We start from the raw sequence: 19,686 nt of genomic DNA on the forward strand, positions 1-19,686 counted from the left end.
TGCACAATGTCAAAACCGTCCCAACCACCTCCAACCCAAGACAGGCAGAGATGAAGAGGACAGCGAGAGAAACAAAAAAGAGTGAAGGAGAATCAGCAGAAGAGAGAAAGAGACAGACAGAAGCAGAAATGAGAGAGAGAGAGCAACCATATTCTGGCTTACCATGTGCAATGCTACAGAAGATCAACTAGTTGTTTTAATATATCTTGACCAGTTAGAAATAAGTTTTGAACAGGAAACCATTTTATTCGCAATGACAACGGAACTTTAACATTTGAAAAATACTTGCAAGTAACTAAAAAATAAATATTCTATCCTGTAGATTAAAATAATAAATGACTGAACTTTGTAATTACAGTACTTAAGGTTGTGGGTTCAAGTCCCACTCCAGAGACTTGAGCACAAAAATCTAGGCTGACACTCCCAGTGCCAGTACTGAGGGAGTGCTGCATTGTCAGAGGTGCCATTGTTCAAATGAGACGTTAAACCGAGGCCCCGTCTGCCCTCTCAGGTGTGCGTAAAAGATCCCACGGCCGCTATTTCGAAGAAGAGCAGGGGAGTTCTCCCCAGTGTCCTGGCCAATATTTATCCTTCAATCACCATCACTAAAGCAGATGATCTGGTCATCATCACATTGCTGTTTGTGGGATCTTGTGCGCAAACTGACTGCCGCGTTTCCTACAACAGTGACTACACTTCAAAAAGTACTTCATTGGCTGTAAAGCACTTTGGGACGTCCTGAGGTCATGAAAGGTGCTATAGAAATGCAAGTTCTTTGTTTAAGATAATCTACACAGTTACCCTAGAATAAATGCCACTACTTTCAGTGATTTTCCTCTACACTTCCATTGAGTGAAGCAGCCAAGCTGGCCTTCTCCTCAAATGCAATTTCAGAACAGATAAAATAAATAATGGAAAGAATTTTTGTCTTGTTTCTTTGCTTAAACCTTGAAATAAATATGCATCTGTTTGTCAAGATGTAATTTTCACAACCTAAGTAGTGGAACCTTTTGAGTCCAAAGCGAGTTGCCCAATATCAAACAAGGCCATTTAGAGTGACCTTTTTATACATTTCTTTTAAAAAAAGCTGGCAACAGTCAAGAAGGGTGTTATTTTCCAGTGTAAACATTTAAGTTGTCTGATTGAACCACAATTGGCTCAACTGGGCAGAGCAGAGACACAATATTGTCAAATGAGGGATTCTAGCCCCAGTTGGAAGCCAGGCCCAGAATATCTAATTTGATGAGGTGTTAAGGTTCCGTTAATGCTTGGCTTGAGTGTTAAATCCATTTCAATCTGCGCTTTAATGGTTATTTTGTATCTTCACTCGGAGAGTCATTTGTCCGTTCTTCACTGTGTACAGTCCCATAAGAATTGATGTTACTCAGCCCCGGCTGGACTTTGTCTGTGTTTCGTTGCTCTGCCGAAAAAAGAAAAAAATGTAGTTAAGTATATATATTTTTTCAACGTTTAATTGCTTCTTTAAGATGGAATTAACATCAAACCTGTCATGTCCACTGATAACATTGCTGCTCTTATTATTTTCTCTCGTCAGGCTCGAGGGGCCAAGTGGCCTATTCCTGCTCCTATTTCTAATGAAAATGGTCAAGGTGGCTGTACCTCTGAATCCATTTAGTGCTATCTGGACTTTCGAGAAATGTAATAGTGCTTCTGAGAGGCTGGAATTTAATTTTCTACAGTGGATTATCACCAGTTATGCCATTGCGCTACAGTAACAGAAAATGCTGGAGAGACTCAGCAGGTCGGGCAGCATCGTTGAGCGAGAGGAAACGGAGTCAACGTTTCGACAGAGGGTCACCGCCCTGAAATGTTAACTTTCTTCCTCGTTCCACGGATGCTGCCTGACCTGCTGAGCGTTTCCAGTATTTTCTGCTGCTGTTTCAGATTTCCAGCCGCCGCAGTATTTTGTGATGTATTGTGCTCTCTGCCTTCTGCACTGTAACTTGTGCCAAAATACAGTACTAGAAGTAAACACAAAAAACAGGTTAATCAGAAATGAAGGAGTTACTTTGCGAGATGACCTACTGAAACAGAGTTACTTGAACATATATTTCCATTGGTTCTCGAGCCATGGGATGTGTGAGCCAAGGGGTGTTGTCAGGGAACATTGGGAGAGAGTGGGACTGTTTCCAATGACAACACTCCAAGCAAACCATTCCAGTGCACTAAGAGATGGGTTAGGAATGACAGTACATCTACAAACGTAATGGAAACATTTTTGTCGGACAAAACTTTGAAAGATTTAGTAAGTTAAATGAAGGGACAGTTCTAAAATTCCAAGTTTCGGCGGCAGATGGGTTGAGGTGGAATGGAAGCGTGTGATTTTACTGAGGTGTATTAGGCAGTCTTTGTGTGGAGAGGATACAGTTTTGGAAGCTTAGCTTGAAAGGGTTGTGTATTTAAATTATGGGCGTATGCTAGTTATTACGGATGTTGTATAGTTATAATAGGATCAGACGTTACTGAAAGTCTCTCTGATGAGTTTGTCTTGCAGCTGACTCACAGGTTAGTCACCCTGCTTTGTTCTCCTCATGTTTGCCTTAAGGGTTTCAGCTTCTGGCTCGGTTTCCTCCTCAGGATTCTCAATTTCCAGGCCTCGTTGACGAGTAGAAATTGTGAAGGGCCCACAATTCATGAAATAACATTGGGAGCATACTGGAGATAGTCCCAGGTCTGGCTTAGGCATCTAAATCTTCCTTCAGCATGTGAATTGCCTGTTCAATTTGACTTCAAGTGCAGATGTGAGCCTCGTTTGTAGCATTCCTCCACTTCACTGCTGGTCCTTCTCAATAGTGTTAGAAGCCACGGTCGTCTTCCATACACTTATCTCCAAAAATCCCACCCTTGTTTCTGTAATATTGCAAGTAGACTGCCCTGCCAAAGGATGAATGAATCATAGCAACTCCCTGCATACTGCCACAAATCTGTGGTGGAAACTGTCCCTGTATTTTCTCACTTTTTTTTCTTTATTCATTCACAGGATGTGGGCGTCGCTGGCTGGCTCCCTAGAAGTAAAGGGAATTAAGGGTTACGGGGAGCGGGCAGGAATTTGGACATGAGTTTAGGTTCGGATCGGTCATGGCCCTGTGGGGAGCGGAGCGGGCCCAGGGGCCGTGTAGCCTGATCCTGCTTCTATTTTGTGTGTCTAATTCTGTTAGATTCAGGAGATGGTTCTGTGATAGTGGATTGGCGGTTAGGATCAGATCAGCCATGATCTTATTGAATGGCGGAGCAGGCTCGAGGGGCCGATTGGCCTACTCCTGCTTATATTTCTTATGTTCTTATCCCTAATTGCCCTTGAGAAGGTGGTGGTGAGCCGCCTTCTTGAACCGCTGCAGTCTGTGTGGTGAAGGTTCTCCCACAGTGCTGTTGGGGAGGGAGTTCCAGAATTTTGACTCAGCGATGACGAAGGAACGACCAATATATTTCCAAGTGAGGATGGTGTGTATGACTTGGAGGGGAACTTGGAGGTAGTGGTGTTATTAAGCTACTGATCTAAGTTACCCCTGTTTTAAAGTGACAGTTCCGAGGACCGAACTGACAGAACCTAAGATAGACAACATCATCCATTCTAAACCCTTCGTGTGCATGGCTGCGCTCTTGCTAGGGCTGGTGCATCTTCCTCCAGCCCTCAACTCCGACAGGATTTATAACGCCACTTAAATGGGGATAAACACGGCAAATCCAGGCTACGTCCCAAATTCCACCCCGCACCCCTCCACCCCCACCCCCCACCCCCAACTCCAACTCCCAAGTAGGTTTGTTGGGTTTCTGCCCTACAAAACCATCCGCATTTCGGGTCCACAGCAACACTCACTCTGTTGGTGAAATGGAAGATGCGGTTCTAGGGATTGTCAACGAATGGTGATTTGTTTTATTATTCATTCTCGGGATGTCGGCATTGCTGGCAAATCTGGCGTTTAGTGTCCATCCCTGGATGCTCTAGAGAAAGTGGTGGAGGTGGGCCTTCTTTTGGAACGGTTATAATTTTCACAATATTATAAATGATATTTCATTTGTGATGTGAAAATTAACTCGACTCAATTTAAAAAATATATCAGAAATTACAATGCAACTTCAATTCAATTTGGCACCAATTACTGCCAGTAGTGCAAATGAAACACTTTCATCCATCATCTCAGCCATGTGAGTGCCTATATCTGATGAAGCGGTAACTGAGTCCATGTTCTTTGCATATGCCTATACTGTGCCAAGTTGATTCTGCACACTTCTCCAATGAACCTTTGAAATAGAAATGGAATGGCTCCTTTCTTTCTGCAAGTATAGAAATTTATAATAAAAAAAACAAAAAGAGCCGCCTTCTTGAACCGCTGCAGTCCGTGTGGTGAAGGTGCTCCCACAGCGCTGTTAGGGAGGGAGTTCCAGGATTTTGACCCAGCGATGATGAAGGAACAGTGATATATTTCTAAGTCAGGATGGTGTGTGACTTGGAGGGGAACTTGGAGGTGGTGGTGTTCCCATACGCCTGCTGCCCTTGTCTTTCTAGGTGGAAGAGGTCGCAGGTTTGGGAGTTGCTGCAGTGCATCGTGTAGATGGTACACACTGCAGCCACGGTACGCCGGTGGTGGAGGGAGTGAATGTTTAAGGTGGTGGATGGGGTGCTGATCAAACGGGCTGCCACAGTGCTGTTAGGGAGGAAGTTCCAGGATTTTGATCCAGCGACGATGAAGGAATGCCGATATGTTTCCAAATCAGGATGGTGTGTGACTTGGAGGGGAACTGGCAAAGCATCTGGACAGCCCTGGCCCCAGTAGATCCTTGTCAGATCATTTCTGATGTATCCTTGCAGCCTTTGTGTTTGGAAAGGCCAACGTTCACACATTGTATGTTCAATTAGAATTATGAACATAATACACAATTAGAGCAATGTTTTAAAAGTGTTTGAAGTATTATTGCATGATAGTAAACACCATAAAGCCATTACATTCAAAATCAGAAATATATTTGATACTGTGATTGTGCCCACAATGGACTGCAAAGCCCTGAAATGTGGTTATAAAGTAGATCTGTCTCTTGAGCAATGATGGCCTTTGTAAGTTTATTCGCAGTGTACCAAACACCTCAGTGAACTGAGCTGGTTTGATACCTTTTGCATTAGCGTTTTTAACACAAACCATTGGTTTTTTTCCCTGAGGTTATATCTGTGCCAATTGGTAAAGTTTAAAAGGTGATGTGGTTTACAGGCTGGACAATGTATGTCCCACAAAGGGTCAAGCTGCATAAATCGCTTTCCTCTGCTGCCTTTAACTGTCGGTATTGAGGGCTCCCACTACAGCAGACACTGCAAGTATCAGATGGAAATACAATCCAAAGGATCTTCCTCATGCTTACTCTTGGATCCCTGCTTATGACTGAAAATAGATATGGTTTCAATGGTCTTAGGGCACATGATCACAAACCTTCACCCAGTTGAAGATGTTATTGATTATCTGCTGCTTGTCAGTTCGAAATCCTGGAATCCTAGAATAGCACAACACAGGAGGAGGCCACTCGGCCCATCGAGTCTGCGCCGGCTCTTTCGAAGAGCAATCCAGTTAGTCCCGCTCTTTCCCCATATCCCTGCAAATTTATTCTCCATCAAGTATTTATCCAATTCCCTTTTGCAGGCTGCTGTTGAATCTGTGCCCACCGCCCTCTCAGGCAGCGCATTCCAAATCCTAACCACTCGTTGCGTAAAAAAGTTTTTCCTCATGTTGCATCTGGCTCTTTTGCCAATCACCTTAAATCTGTGCCTCTGGTTAGCAACCCTTCAGCCACTGGAAACAGTTTCTCTTTATTTACTCTCTCTAAACCCTTCATGATTTTGAACACCTCTATCAAATCTCCTCTTAACCTTCTCTGTTCCAAGGAGAACAACCCCAGCTTCTCCAGTCTATCCATGTAACTGAAGTCCCTCATCCCTGGAACCATTCTAGTAAATCTCTTCTGTATCCCCTCCAAAGCCTTTACGTACTTCCTAAAGTGTGGTGCTCAGAACTGGACACAATACTCCAGCTGGGGCCATCTAAACAGTACTGAGGGGAGAATATTACAACTTAAAAGTTTTCTAACTTTTAACAACAGTTTTCTACTACAGGGCCTTGGTGAGACTACACCTGGAGTACTGTGTGCAGTTTTGGTCTCCTTACCTAAGAAAGGATATACTTGCCATAGAGGGAGTGCAGCGAAGGTTCACCAGACTGATTCCTGGGATGGCAGGACTGTCGTATGAGAAGAGATTGGGTCGACTAGGCCTGTATTCACTAGAGTTTAGAAGAATGAGAGGGGATCTCATTGAAACGTATAAAATTCTGACAGGGCTAGACAGACTGGATGCAGGGAGGATGTTTCCCCTGGCTGGGGGGTCTAGAACGAGGGGTCACAGTCTCAGGATACGGGGTAGGACATTTAGGACTGAGATGAGGAGAAACTTCTTCACTCAGAGGGTGGTGAACCTGTGGAATTCTCTACCGCAGAAGGCTGTAGCAGCCAAGTCACTGAATATATTTAAGAAGGAGATAGATTTCTAGGTGCAAAAGGCATCAAGGGGTATGGGGAGAGAGCGGGAATATAGTATTGAGATAGAGGATCAGCCATGATCATATTGAATGGCAGAGCAGGCTCAAAGGGCCGAATGGCTTTCTCCTACTCCTATTTTTCTATGTTTTTAACTAAGATCTGACTTGGATGATAACTTAACAATACCCAAGAAACCTCTTTCTTTATAACTCAGTTACACTGAGGCATCACCACAATAGGTGCATGTGTTATGAATGATTTGAACCATGTTGTCTTAGGTCCAGATTTGCTTCACATTGGTCCTATATTTAACTAATAAATCATAGAATGGTTACAGCACAGAAGGAGGCCATGCGGCCCATCGAGCCCGTGCCGGCTCTCTGCAAGAGCGCTTCAATGGCTCTTCCATGGTTTTTACAAGTGATACGTTGTCAAAGATACTGGGCACAGAATCGGATCAATTTTAATTGACATTGATAAGAGACAATTTGGCAATAGGATTGTATCCTTGTAATATGATTTATGATATATAAAGGTGAAACTAGAAATTGTGCTCAATTTTTGGTACTTTTATCAACCTGATCCTTTGATATAGTCAATTAGAAAAAAAAAAAACCCTGACATCGCTAAAATCTGGCCCCTCAGATGGCCTCTGAATGTGTTAGATCATGAGGCATCACCAACCACAGGCTCATAGTGTTTGCACACCTGACAATGGTGTTTCCCAGACCCTATTGTGGGATTGGCAATGCTCTGGCCTTGTCATAGCCAGGAACTGCCTGCACTTGTGGTCAACCTAATCATTGTGAATTTCATCAATGCTCCAAACTAAACAAAAACCACCAAAATGTAGTTTTGTTTGACTTTTTGCCATATTTCTGTGTCCTATGTTGTATTTAATTGCTGCCAGTTTTTTTTTGTTTTATCGACTATGTTTTGTAAATTGACCAGGACTGACAAACATAATAACCAAATTAAAAAGTTCATACTTGGAATGGTGCCCAAGTCAATATACGGGACTTCAGATGTCTGTTTTTCTCTGTTCTTGGCTATCAGAAAAACTCCAAGGAATGACAGCATACACCTAGGAATAGTGAAACAAGACATTACAGAACGACTGAAGACAAAACATGCCCTCCACACAGTACGACATCTCAATACAGTCTTTTTTACACTATTCAATGTGTAACAAAACAGTTTTAACTTTGCAAAAATTGTTCATGCATGAAATCACTCCTTGGGATGTACTGTGTGAAGCAGCAATTGCGCCAAATGCTGTGAGACCAAGACACAAAGCCTGAACATGGAAAATGAGAAGCAGAATGAGAGGAGTGAGGGACGTTGCTGACCACGGGCTGGTTTCATCACTTACCCAAACAAGAACATAAACACATTAAGTAAGGCAGCACCGTGGAACTCCTGATAAAATATCACTCCTGCAGTTAAACAAAGAAAAGACTGAAACACAGAGCCATGGTTAGAATAACACATTCAATCTTCTAACTGTTTAAATACCGATGAAGCAGTGACTCGTTGCACGTTCTCAGATTTGGTCTCCAAACTTTTTATAGGAACTTGTACTTAGGCTGTAATATATATCATTCCACGTGTTCCCTTTAAACTTTTTTTGGGTGCGCGGCCCATTCAAATTTACGCCCGTGCGCGGTTTTTCCCACTGTAAAGCCGGCCAGCCAGAAACTTAACTTGACCAGCCACATAAATACTGTGGCTACAAGAGCAGGTCAGAGGCTGGGTATTCTGCGGCGAGTGTCTCACCTCCTGACTCCCCAAAGCCTTTCCACCATCTACAAGGCACAAGTCAGGAGTGTGATGGAATACTCTCCACTTGCCTGGATGAGTGCAGCTCCAACAATACTCAAGAAGCTCGACACCATCCAGGACAAAGCAGCCCGCTTGATTGGCACCCCATCCACCACCTTCAACATTCACTCCCTCCACCACCGGCGCACCGTGGCTGCAGTGTGTACCATCTACAAGATGCACTGCAGCAACTTGCCAAGGCTTCTTCGGCAGCACCTCCCAAACCCACGACCACTTCCACCTAAAAGGAGAAGGGCAGCAGGCACATGGGAACACCACCGCCTCCAAATTCCCCTCCAAGTCATACACACCATCCTCACTTGGAAATATATCGCCGTTCCTTCATCGTCGCTAGGTCAAAATCCTGGAACTCCCTCCCTAACAGTACTGTGGGAGTACCTTCACCACACGGACTGCAGCGGTTCAAGAAGGCGGCTCACCACCACCTTCTCGAGGGCAATTAGGGATGGGCAATAAATGCTGGCCTGGCCAGCGACGCCCACATCCCATAAATGAATAAAAGTGGCCTGAGCGGGACCTCCAGACCGCTACACGGCCACACAGCTTAACGGAACATTGGTGAAGTGTATTATGTGTTACACATAATACAATACATTTTGGTAGGAAGAATGAGGAGAGGCAATATGAACTAAGTGGTACAATTTTAAAGGGGGTGCAGGAACAGAGAGACCTGAGGGTGTACGTACACAAATCTTTGAAGATGGTAGGACAAGTTGAGAAGGTTGTTAAAAAGCATATGGGATCCTGGGCTTTATTAATAGAGGAATCCAAAAGCAAGGAATTTATGCTAAACCTTTATAAATCTCTGGTTAGGCCTCGGCTGGAGTATTGTGTTCAATTCTGGGCACTGCACTTTAGGAAGGATGTCAAGACCTTGGAGAGGGTGCAGAGGAGATTTACATGAATGGTACCAGGATGAGGGACTTCAGTTATGTGGAGAGACTGGAGAAGCTGGGGTTGTTCTCCTTGGAGCAGGGAAGGTTAAGAGGAGATTTGATAGAGGTGTTCAAAATCATGAAGGGTTTTGATAGAGTAAATAAGAATAAGCTGTTTGCGGTGGCAGAAGAGTCGGTAACCAGAGGACAGAGATTTAAGGTGATTGGCAAAAGAACTAGAGGCAACATGAGGAAACTTTTTTTACACAGCGAGTTGTTGTGATCTGGAACGCGCTGCCTGAAAGGACGGTGGAAGCAGATTCAATAGTAACTTTCAAAAGAGAATTAGATAAATACTTGAAGGGAACAAACTATAGGGAAAGAGCAAGGGGGAGTGGGACTAATGGGACAGCTCTACCAACAGCCGGCACAGGCACAATGGGCCGAATGGCCTCTTTCTGTGCTGTATCATTCTATGATTTTACAATATTATGAATTAAGTGTGTTGTGATAGTACCTCATATTCAGTTGTATCTTTACATCAATAGGAAACTCTGATTAAGACAATACTAGTACAAAATAATTACAGTGAATAATTATATACTGCCCCGGTGCTGAAGGGATCAAGGGATGTGGGGAGAAAGCAGGGACAGGGTACTGAATTTGGATGATCAGCCATGATCTCATTGAATGGCGGAGCAGGCTCGAGGGGCCGAATGGCCTACTCCTGCTCCTATCTTCTATGTTTCTATGACCTTCACGCCATTGGATAAAATCAGTGATCCAAGTTCTTGACAGGGAGACCTTGCTTAAAGGGAGTGTAGGTCACAAGTAAAGCCACAGCACTGTAGCCCTGGTTCTGTGACCTGCACTCCCTTTGAGCACGGTCCCCCGGCTAGGGGCACAGAGTCACTGAACTTACACTCATACCAATGAATCATCGAATCGTACGGCTCGGAAGGAGGCCATTCGGCCCATCGTGCCTGTGCCGGCTCTTTGAAAGAGCTCTCCAATTAGTCCCACTCCCCCTGCCCTTCCCCATAGCCATGCAAAAATGTTTTCCTTTTCAAGTAATTTATCCAATTCCCTTTTGAAAGTTACTATTGAATCTGCTTCCGCTGCCCTTTCAGGCAGCGCGTTCCAGATCACAACAACTCGCTGCGTAAAAGAATCCTCCTCATCTCCCCGCCGGCTCGTTTGCCAATCACCTTCAATCTGTGTCCTCTGGTTACCGACCCTCCTGCCACTGGAAACAGTTTCTCCTTATTTACTCTATCACAACCCTTCATGATTTTGAACATCTCTGTCAATTCTCCCCTTAACCTTCCCTGCTCTAAGGAGAACAGACCCCTCATAATTTTGAATGATAAAACTTTGTACTTTACCTTTCTCCTTAATACATGGTGAATGATTTACTGAATCATTACCTATGTTCCAGTTATCCTTCAAATTTTCTTCTAAATTCAAAACACTAGCTGGCATTGTGTGCTATGGGCCACCGAGTAATAATTCATCACAAAGAACGTCTATTTCCATCTCTGTAACATCGCCCGACTCTGCCCCGCCTCAACTGAACTGCTGCTAAAACCCTCATCCATGCCTCTGTTGTCTCTAGACTTGGCAATTCCAACGCACTCCTGGCCGGCCTCCCACGTTCTACCCTCTGTAAACGGGAGCATCGGTCATCACCCATGGCAACCCCCATCTGGTGGTGCAGGGACGTAGGGATTTCAGACCCCTTTGTTTCTGGTTTTTATGGAGCGAGTCTCGTACCCTGACAGGAACTAGAAAGTCAACCTAATCACGTTCAATTTTCCTTCCTGGTAGTATTTTTTGTGCTTTACTGGTTAATAAAACTTGATGCAAAAAGACAACAAAATAAAACATCTCTGACTGCCAATGATACCAGCGAGGTTTGTAAGCCCCTTTTTAACACTTTAGCAGAAACTCAGTCTGGCTCCACTGGTATTAATTTATTATACACACTTGCTCAATCTTATTGGAATCACATCATTGCAAATTTACTGACATGACATGCTTCTGCCCAAAAATCAGAAACATAATAGCTTTTAATCCCCAGACAAAACTTTATTTGATTAGTTCAGCCTGATAGAAGCCGCACTGCTGACAGTTGTGTATGTGGAGAGATCAGAGCTGTTAGTTCACAGATTAGAGCTGTGACCTCACTGCTATAAAGAAAGACTTGCATTTCTATAGCGCCTTTCACAACCTCAGGACATCTCAAAGCACTTTACAGCCAATGAAGTACTTTTGAAGTGTAGTCACTGGTGTAATGCGGGAAACGCAGCAGCCAATTTGCACATAGCAAGCTCCCACAAACAGCAATGACGTGTAATCATCAGAGAATCTGTTTTAATGATGTTGATTGAGGGATAAATATTGGCCAGAACACCGGGGAGAACTCCCCTGCTCTTCTTCGAAATCGTGCCACGGGATCTTTTACGTCCACCTGAGAGAACAGAGGGGGCCTTGGTTTAACATCTCATCCGAAAGACGGCACCTCCGACAGTGCGGCACTCCCTCAGCACCGAACTGGAGTGTCAGCCTAGCTTTATGTGCTCGAGTCTCTGGAGTGGGACTTGAATCCACAACTTACTGACTCCGAGGCAAGGGTGCGGCCCACTGAGCCACGGCTGACACACTAACCCATAATTTGCGGCCACTACAGGAACATACAAGGTGCGTACACGCCCGTAGGGGCCGCGCAAGTTCCGGATTTTTGCACGCGAAGTGCATGCGCGAAAACCCGGAACTTGCGATCTGTCAAGAGCGTTCCTGACAGATGGTCCTCATCCCCGGGGAGAAGGGCCTCCGCGGGCGGAGAGTTGGTCCATTCTGCCCAGCGATGCCTGCGAAATTCTTACGCCTGGTAAAAGCAGACGTAAGGTTTGTTTTCACCAGCGTAAGAGTTTAAAAAACAGAAAAATAAAAAATTTTCAATAATTTATACATTTAAAAACCTGTGAAATAAGGTAAGGTTATTTTTAGCCCCTTTAATACATTTTAATTTATTTTTCAAAAAATTTAATTTTTGTTTTAAATATTTAATTAAATGGCATTTTAATTAATTTTAAATATGTGATTTTTTTTTAATTTGATGTCTAGGTGTATTTTTTGGTGGTATTCCCATTCATGGGGTTTCTGTACATACGGAATCTCCATCAGTATGAATGGAGATTCCCTTCTGTCATTGGTTGGGCCGGCCCACGTGATCCCAGGGATCCCTCACGAACCGCCTGCGCCCCCCCTGGGAGACGTGGGCCTCTACCCGCGGGTACCCGGAGAGGCCCAGGACCACGAGTCTCCGTACCTCCCGGACCACCAGGTACCCGGGCATTTTATTTGCGGATCGGAGGCATCTCCCCTCAGGAAGTCTCCGCCCGCAAATTCAGGGCCACTGTGTATAAGTCGGATCGTGTGTCTGCTCACTAATGATCCGTTTTCACTATAGTACTCTTTCAGGAATTTTTACATTCCTTTGTACAACATACAAGTATGAACGTAAATAGGAACAGGAGGAGGCCATTCAGCCCCTCGACTCTGTTCCGCCATTCAATTAGATCATGGCTGATCGATATGTTAAATCTGTGCAAACTATAAAAAAAAGCTAGTAGTAAATAAAATTAGGTGTAAAATGCCAATTTGGAAATCGTGGAAATTATTACCTGTGCGCTTTAAAGAACTTTATCGTGGGAGCGTGTAGTAAACTGCCTGACTGGTGAAATTCTCAAGCTGCTGTTAAATTACAGCACTGTCACTGAACAAAGCACTGTCATATAAATGTGATGACAGGACTTTGGTGAGACCACACCTGGAGTACTGTGCACAGCTTTGGTCTCCTTATCTAAGGAAGGATATACTTGCCTTAGAGGTGGTGCAATGAAGGTTCACTAGATTGATTCCTGGGATGAGAGGGCTGTCCTATGATGAGAGATTGAGTAGCTTGGGCCTATACTCTCTGGAGTTTAGAAGAATGAGAGGTGATCTCATTGAAACATACAAGATTCTGAGGGGGATTGAGAGGGTAGATGCTGAGAGGTTGTTTCTCCTGGCTGGAGAGTCTAGAACCAGGGGGCATAGTCTCAGGATAAGGGGTCGGCCATTTAAGACTGAGATGAGGAGGAATTTCTTCACTCAGAGGATGGTGAACCTTTGGAACACTCTACCCCAAAGCACTGTGAATGCTCAGTCGTTGAGTATATTCAAGGCTGAGACTCTAGGGGAATCAAGGGATGTGGGGATCGGGTGGGAAAGTGGAGTTGAGGTCGAAGGTCAGCCATGATCTTATTGAATGGCGGAGCAGGCTCGAGGGGCCGAATGGCCTACTCCTGCTCCTATTTGTTATGTTCTTATGTGACACTAGTGCCTCTGGTGACACAAAATTCCAGCTCAAGAGGCGTTTTTTCCCAACGCCACTGAAGACAAGACACTGCCAGTGGGAAACATAAACAGGCATTAATTTACTCTGGTCATGGGCAGGCTCAGCAGGACAACACTGTGCCCAGCTTCCTGTGACATCTGGGAAGGTTCGATGTCCAGAAACAAAAGTGACAATTCCTGCTGGACCATGATCCAGGCTCCAATATTGCTGTAATCTCTGCCCCATTTTGTAAACATTCTGAAAATCAGAGCCCGAGCTGAGCCACGTCAAGCAGGTTTGCAATATCAATATAATTAACCCATCAGAATAAATCAAAAAGCAAAATCTGCATTTGCTGTAAATCTGAAGCAAAAGCAGAAAATGCGGGAGACCCTTTGCAGGTCAGGCAGCGTCTGTGGAGAGAACTCAAGTCAGTCGCTATTTGGGTGTGGAACCTTTCCTCAGAACCAGAAGATGTTACAGATGAACAGCCTTGGGATGTTTCCACCTCCGTAACATCGCCCGTCTTCGCCCCCGCCTCAGCTCATCTGCTGCTGAAACCCTCATCCATGCCTTTGTTACCTCTAGACTTGACTATTCCAACACACTCCTGGCCGGCCTCCCACATTCCACCCTACATAAACTTAAGCTCACCCAAAACTCGGCTGCACGTGTCCTAACTCGCCCCAGGTCCCGTTCACCCATCACCCCTGTGCTCACTGAACTACATTGGCTCCTGCTTAAACAACGCCTCGATTTAAAAATTCTCATCCTTGTTTTCAAATCCCTCCATGGCCTCGCCCCTCCCTATCTTTGTAATCTCCTTCAACCCCACAACCCCCCCGAGATCTCTGTGCTCCTCCAATTCTGGCCTCTTGAGCATCCCCGATTTGAATCACTCCACCATTGGCGGCCGTGTCTTCAGCTGCCTGGGCCCTAAGCTCTGGAATTCCCTCCCTAAACCTCTCCGCCTCTTTAAGACACCCCTTAAAACCTACCTCCATCTGCCCTAATATCTCCTTATGTGTCTCGGTGTCAAATTTTGTTTGATAATCGCTCCTGTGAAGCGCCTTGGGACGTTCACTATGTTAAAGGCGCTATATAAATACACGTTGTTGTAGTTCGTATTGTCTTGGTTTGGATTGGAATTTATGCTGGCACTAGAATTTTATGGACATTAACCGCCAAACAATTTCTTGATAAACCATTCATTTGATAAATGATGCTACAATCATTAATCATTCATCGTGCACGAAGTGACATACTGGCTGACAGAATCCCTACTGACGCTTGATGCTGACACACAGTTCAGTCTAGTTCTGAATAACAGAACACGTAAAGGCCACAGTGTGTTTTACAAATAACTTACAGACACCCTGGAGTGATTTCAAGGCTGTAATTTAATCTCGGGGCTTGGCATACAGCTTGAAATATGTTCTCATGATAAATACAATGTGTGAATCTTTTACCTAGCTAGCTAGGCCACAGCTAGAGTACAGCGTGCAGTTCTGGTCACCACATTACAGGAAGGGTGTGATTGCACTAGAGAGGGTACAGAGGAGATTTACGAGGATGTTGCCAGGACTGGAGAATTTTAATTATGAGAAAAGATTGGATAGGCTGGGGTTGTTTTCTTTAGCACAGAGGTGGCGGAGGGGAGACTTTTAGGGGGTGATTTTGCCAATGGGGAGCTTTTGGAGGTGGGACTCCCACTTGTCGGGTTTCAGTCCCGCCTCCATCAACTTCTGGCCAACCCACGCTATTTTCCCTTGATTGACCTTGTTAAGCCCGCCCAGCGGGTTTAGCAGGCCAATTAAGGGAAAGCCGGTTGCAGAGAATGTCAATGTATGACGTTTCATCTGTCAAAAATTTTTGACAGATGAATTGTCATCGTTCGACAGCTCTGTGAAGCTGTCAAACAGTGACATTATCTGTAGTTTGATGAGGTCTTGAATTCAAGAGTTGGAGAGTGGGATTAGGATAGCTCTTTTTTCCAGCCGGCACAGATACGATGGGCTGAATGGCCTCCTTCTGTGCCGTGAATTTCTATGATTCTATCTCTATTGAGTAGTTATTTCCCAAATCAATAATCGCTATTGATTATTGTGTCACCTAACCAGCAGCGCCCCATCAGGAACACTTTCCAATGACATTGTGAACGGAAATATTATTCGCTCAAAACTTGGAATTAAATTATAGAAATTTCCAGAATGAAGTAACAATTCCCTTCTTTGGAAACTTTAAACAAAGTACAATAACAGCTTACAGACAGAGGAATATTCACGACTGTGGCAATCACTGTGAAATCACAGGCTGTGTTTATGACTATTTCCTCTGGTAGGGGGAGTCTAGAACAAGGGGGCTTAACTTTAAAATTAGAGCCAGGCCGTTCAGGGGTGATGTCAGGAAGCACTTCTTCACACAAAGGGTGGTGGAAATCTGGAACTCTCTCCCCCCAAAAAGCTACTGAGGCTGGGGGGTTAATTGAAAATTTTAAAACCGATAGATTTTTGTTAGGCAAGAGTGTTAAGGGTTAGGGAACCACATAGGGTAAGTGGAGTTAAGATACAGATCAGCCGTGATCTAGTTGAATGGCGGAACAGGCTCGAGGGGCTGAATGGTCCACTCCTGGTCCTGTGAGACTGCAGTACTTCAGGACCCATGTTCCCGCTAAGCTGCGTGGCCGCGCAGCGTTCTGGAGGTCCCGCGCATGCATGGAAATCTGAATGGGCCGTGCTGCCAGTTAAAGGGTCCGCGCATGAAAAGAATAAACTAGAGGGAACATCGCTCAGGGTCAACGCTTCCTCTAAGTAACCTGCGAGGTCCCGCACGGGCCGCTCGCAAGCTTTTCCACTGTAAATGCTGCGCAGGAGCAGAAATTTAAAGGGACCGCGCATTGAAGAAAACAGGCCTCGTACAATGAAGACAATTTAGAGGGAACGTTGCTCAGGATGCATCTATAAAGGACTGCGGTATCGCAAGATACACCTGTAAAGAACTGTGACACAGCAGGGCTGAAATTTACACGATGCGTACCAAAGCGAATAGTCCAATACAAGCAGGTGCACTTTTTCTGTTCTTGGCAAGTGTGGGGACAGAATTCGAGCAAAGTGCCAAATTCCTTTCCTAATAAAGTGAAAAGAAAGCTGCTGGAAGTATCGCTACAGTAATCGCTCTTATTCATCAGCCTGGATGGTGTTTGATTCTCCAGCAGAGATATCTAATCATACCTGCTATGATGGCACTAGTTGTAAAGAAAACAAAGTTGATTGGCACCACTTCTGTTGCATTATAGAGTTGCATGGCTTGGTTCAAGAATCTGCAAGAAAACATCATTCTTTAGTATAAGTAGCAAGTTCCAAATTCAGCTCACACAATCCAAGCATCTTTTCATTTCGTGACCTACAAAGTTTCATTCAAGAGCTCCACAACACAATAAAGAAAGACTTGCATTTATATGTCGACCTCAGGATGTCCCAAAGCACTTTACAGCCAATGAAGTATTTTTTGAAATGCAGTCATGTATTTGTCATGTAGGAAACGCGGCAGCCAATTGTGCACACAGGAAAGTCACACAAACAGCAATGTGATAAAGAGAGGTTGGTTGAGAGAAAAATATTTTCCAGGACACTGGGGATAATTTCCCTGCTCTTCTTCGAACTAGTGCCGTGGGATCTTTTACGTCCACCTGAGAGAGCAGATGGGTTTAACTTGGTTTAACGTCTCATCCGAAAGACGGCACCTCCGACAATGCAGCACTCCCTCAGCCCTGCATTGGGAGTGTCAGCCTATGTTTTTGTGCACAAGTCCCTGGAGTGAAACTTGAACCCACAACCTTCTGACTCCGAGGCGAGAGTGCTGCCCACTGAGCCACGGCTGATACTACAGCAGTGCAGTACTGAGGGAGTGCTACACTGTCAGATGCACTGGGCGCATCAGCCCTCAAGAGCAAACACTCAGGGATTGGAGCAACAGTACAACCAGGAACAGGGTTCTCGTGAGAAGGGGAGAAGTGCTAAGGAAGGTGAAGGAAAAGGGGAAGAAGAAGAATGAGAGGTGATCTTATTGAAACGTATTAGATTCTGAAGGGGCTTGACAAGGTAGATACAGAGAGGGTGTTTCCCTTCATGGGGGAATCTAGAACGCGGGGGCATAGTTTCAGAATAAGGGGGCACCCATTTAAAATGGAAATGAGGACGAATTTCTTCTCTCAGAGGGTCGTGAATCTTTGGAATTCTCTACCCCAGAGAGCTGTGGAGGCGGAGTCATTGAATATATTCAAGGCAGAGATAGACAGATATTTGAAAAACAGGGGAGTCGAGGGTTATGGGGAGCGGGCAGGGAAGTGGTGTTGAGGCCAAGATCAGATCAGCCATGATCTTATTGAATGGCGGAGCAGGCTCGAGGGGCCGAATGGCCGACTCCTGCTCCTATTTCTTATGTGGGACACTATGGCTGGATTTTGGCGGGTAAAAGAAGCAAGAAAGGTCGAAAACCATGGGAACTACCCAAGAGATAATAGCAAAACAATACGGCAGAAGGTAATAAGGTCCTGGAAGAAAATGATGTCATCAAACCAGAGAGGGCAGCCGTGCCAAGAATGCAGGTCATGGGGAGATTGTATCCCTAAGTGATTCTTTGCTCAGGGAAGTGGATCGCCTTGTTGGCGTAAGGACAATAGGTACAAGGTGGTGAGTGTTAGATCCGTGATTCTGAGAGTATGATGTTTTTCAATAACCACACGGATGCTGTAACTTAACAATCAACAGGTATTTACTGGAGTAGGGCAGTCTCAAGACTGGGGTACAGAGGCATGCTCAAGGCTTATATACAGGTGTGGTCACTGCCGGTACTACAGTATACAGGAGCTGTAAAAGTGGTTGGCCTAGAAATTGAGTTTGCGCTGCGCCAGGGCTTTAGCGCCGGAAGTTAGCGCCGGCGCTAAGTCCCTTTGCGCGCGCCAAAAATTCAGTAGCGCTGCGCCCAAACGGCTGCCAGCGCTACTGAAGGATTTTAGCACCTGAAAACTGGCGCAACGCGCCGCATTGCGGCGCTATTCCGGCGCTGCGGCACCCGCTGCGGTGCGGCAGGCTCGGGAAGTGCAGGCCTCCTCCTTCCGTTAAGGAGGAGCTGCCTGCACCCGGCCGCGGCCCGCGCAAATCTCATCAAAAATGAGCCCGGCACCTCGGACAAGTGCCGGGCTTGCATCTGTTCCGGGGGGGTGGGGGGAGAAGTCCGGGGAGGGAGCTGCGGGCAGGCGGCCGGCGGGAAAGCGGCCGGCCGCCGCGCCTCCTTAAAGCGCCGGCGCAGACTCCGGCAACACTCGTTTGCCGGAGTCTTAGTTGCGGCTGCCACTGGCGAGGCGGCCGCAACTGAATTTCGGCTTGGGGCCGGGTTACCACGGCAACCGGGACGCTGCGCACACCGATGACGTCATCGGTGCCGGCGCAGCGCTACCGGTCTACCGCCGCGGAAGGGCGCCAGGCAATTTAGGAACCGGCGCCAATTGCAGCACTAGGCCCTCTAGCGCCGCAAAATCGGTGCTAAGGGCACTGAATTTCTAGGCCGTTCTCTCTTAAAGGTACATACACTACAATTCCTCCCCTTTTAGATTAGTAGTACCCATAATATTCAAATAACAATTAACACTTTAACATGTACATTAAACAACAATAGTCCATTTATAGATTCAGTCTTTGGGGCGGCTTCCTGATCCTTTCAGGATAGCGCCTTTCCTGAGGTTCTTGTTCTTGGTGCGGAGGCGATTCTGGCCCCTTTTCATCGGTTAGTTCATCGGGTTCCACTGCTACTGGTTCGGAGGTAGATGCTACCGGTGTGTCGGGTTCATCCCCAGGTACGCAAGACATGGGGTTGACTCGTTCCTGTGACGCTAAGATCTGATCAACGTGGCGTCTCACAATGTTCTCCCCGACATCCACTGTGTACATTAATGGCCCCTGCCGTGTGCATATCGTTCCGGGTTGCCATTTCTCTGTTCGGTAGTCACGGGCCAAGACTGGTTGTCCTACATTGAAGCTCCTTGTCGGC

At 45.6% G+C, this 19,686-nt stretch overlaps 1 protein-coding gene across 1 annotated transcript in view; it reads right to left on the reverse strand.

The window, feature by feature from the left end:
* Window positions 1-221: 221 nt before the first annotated feature.
* nipal2 (NIPA like domain containing 2) overlaps window positions 222-19,686 on the reverse strand; it is a 194,049-nt gene continuing 174,584 nt past the window's right edge. The window contains exons 8-11 of the mRNA XM_085992280.1: window positions 16,869-16,957; window positions 7,913-7,976; window positions 7,530-7,624; window positions 222-1,420 (exon numbers count right to left, since the gene is read on the reverse strand). Of these exons, the coding sequence (XP_085848406.1) occupies window positions 1,311-1,420; window positions 7,530-7,624; window positions 7,913-7,976; window positions 16,869-16,957 (358 nt within the window). The 3' untranslated portion in view covers window positions 222-1,310. The remainder of the gene's footprint in view (window positions 1,421-7,529; window positions 7,625-7,912; window positions 7,977-16,868; window positions 16,958-19,686) is intronic.

This window comes from Somniosus microcephalus, chromosome 7, assembly GCF_052327205.1.
Source record: "Somniosus microcephalus isolate GS21.2 chromosome 7, FLI_Smic_1.0, whole genome shotgun sequence".
Classification (NCBI taxonomy): domain Eukaryota; kingdom Metazoa; phylum Chordata; class Chondrichthyes; order Squaliformes; family Somniosidae; genus Somniosus; species Somniosus microcephalus.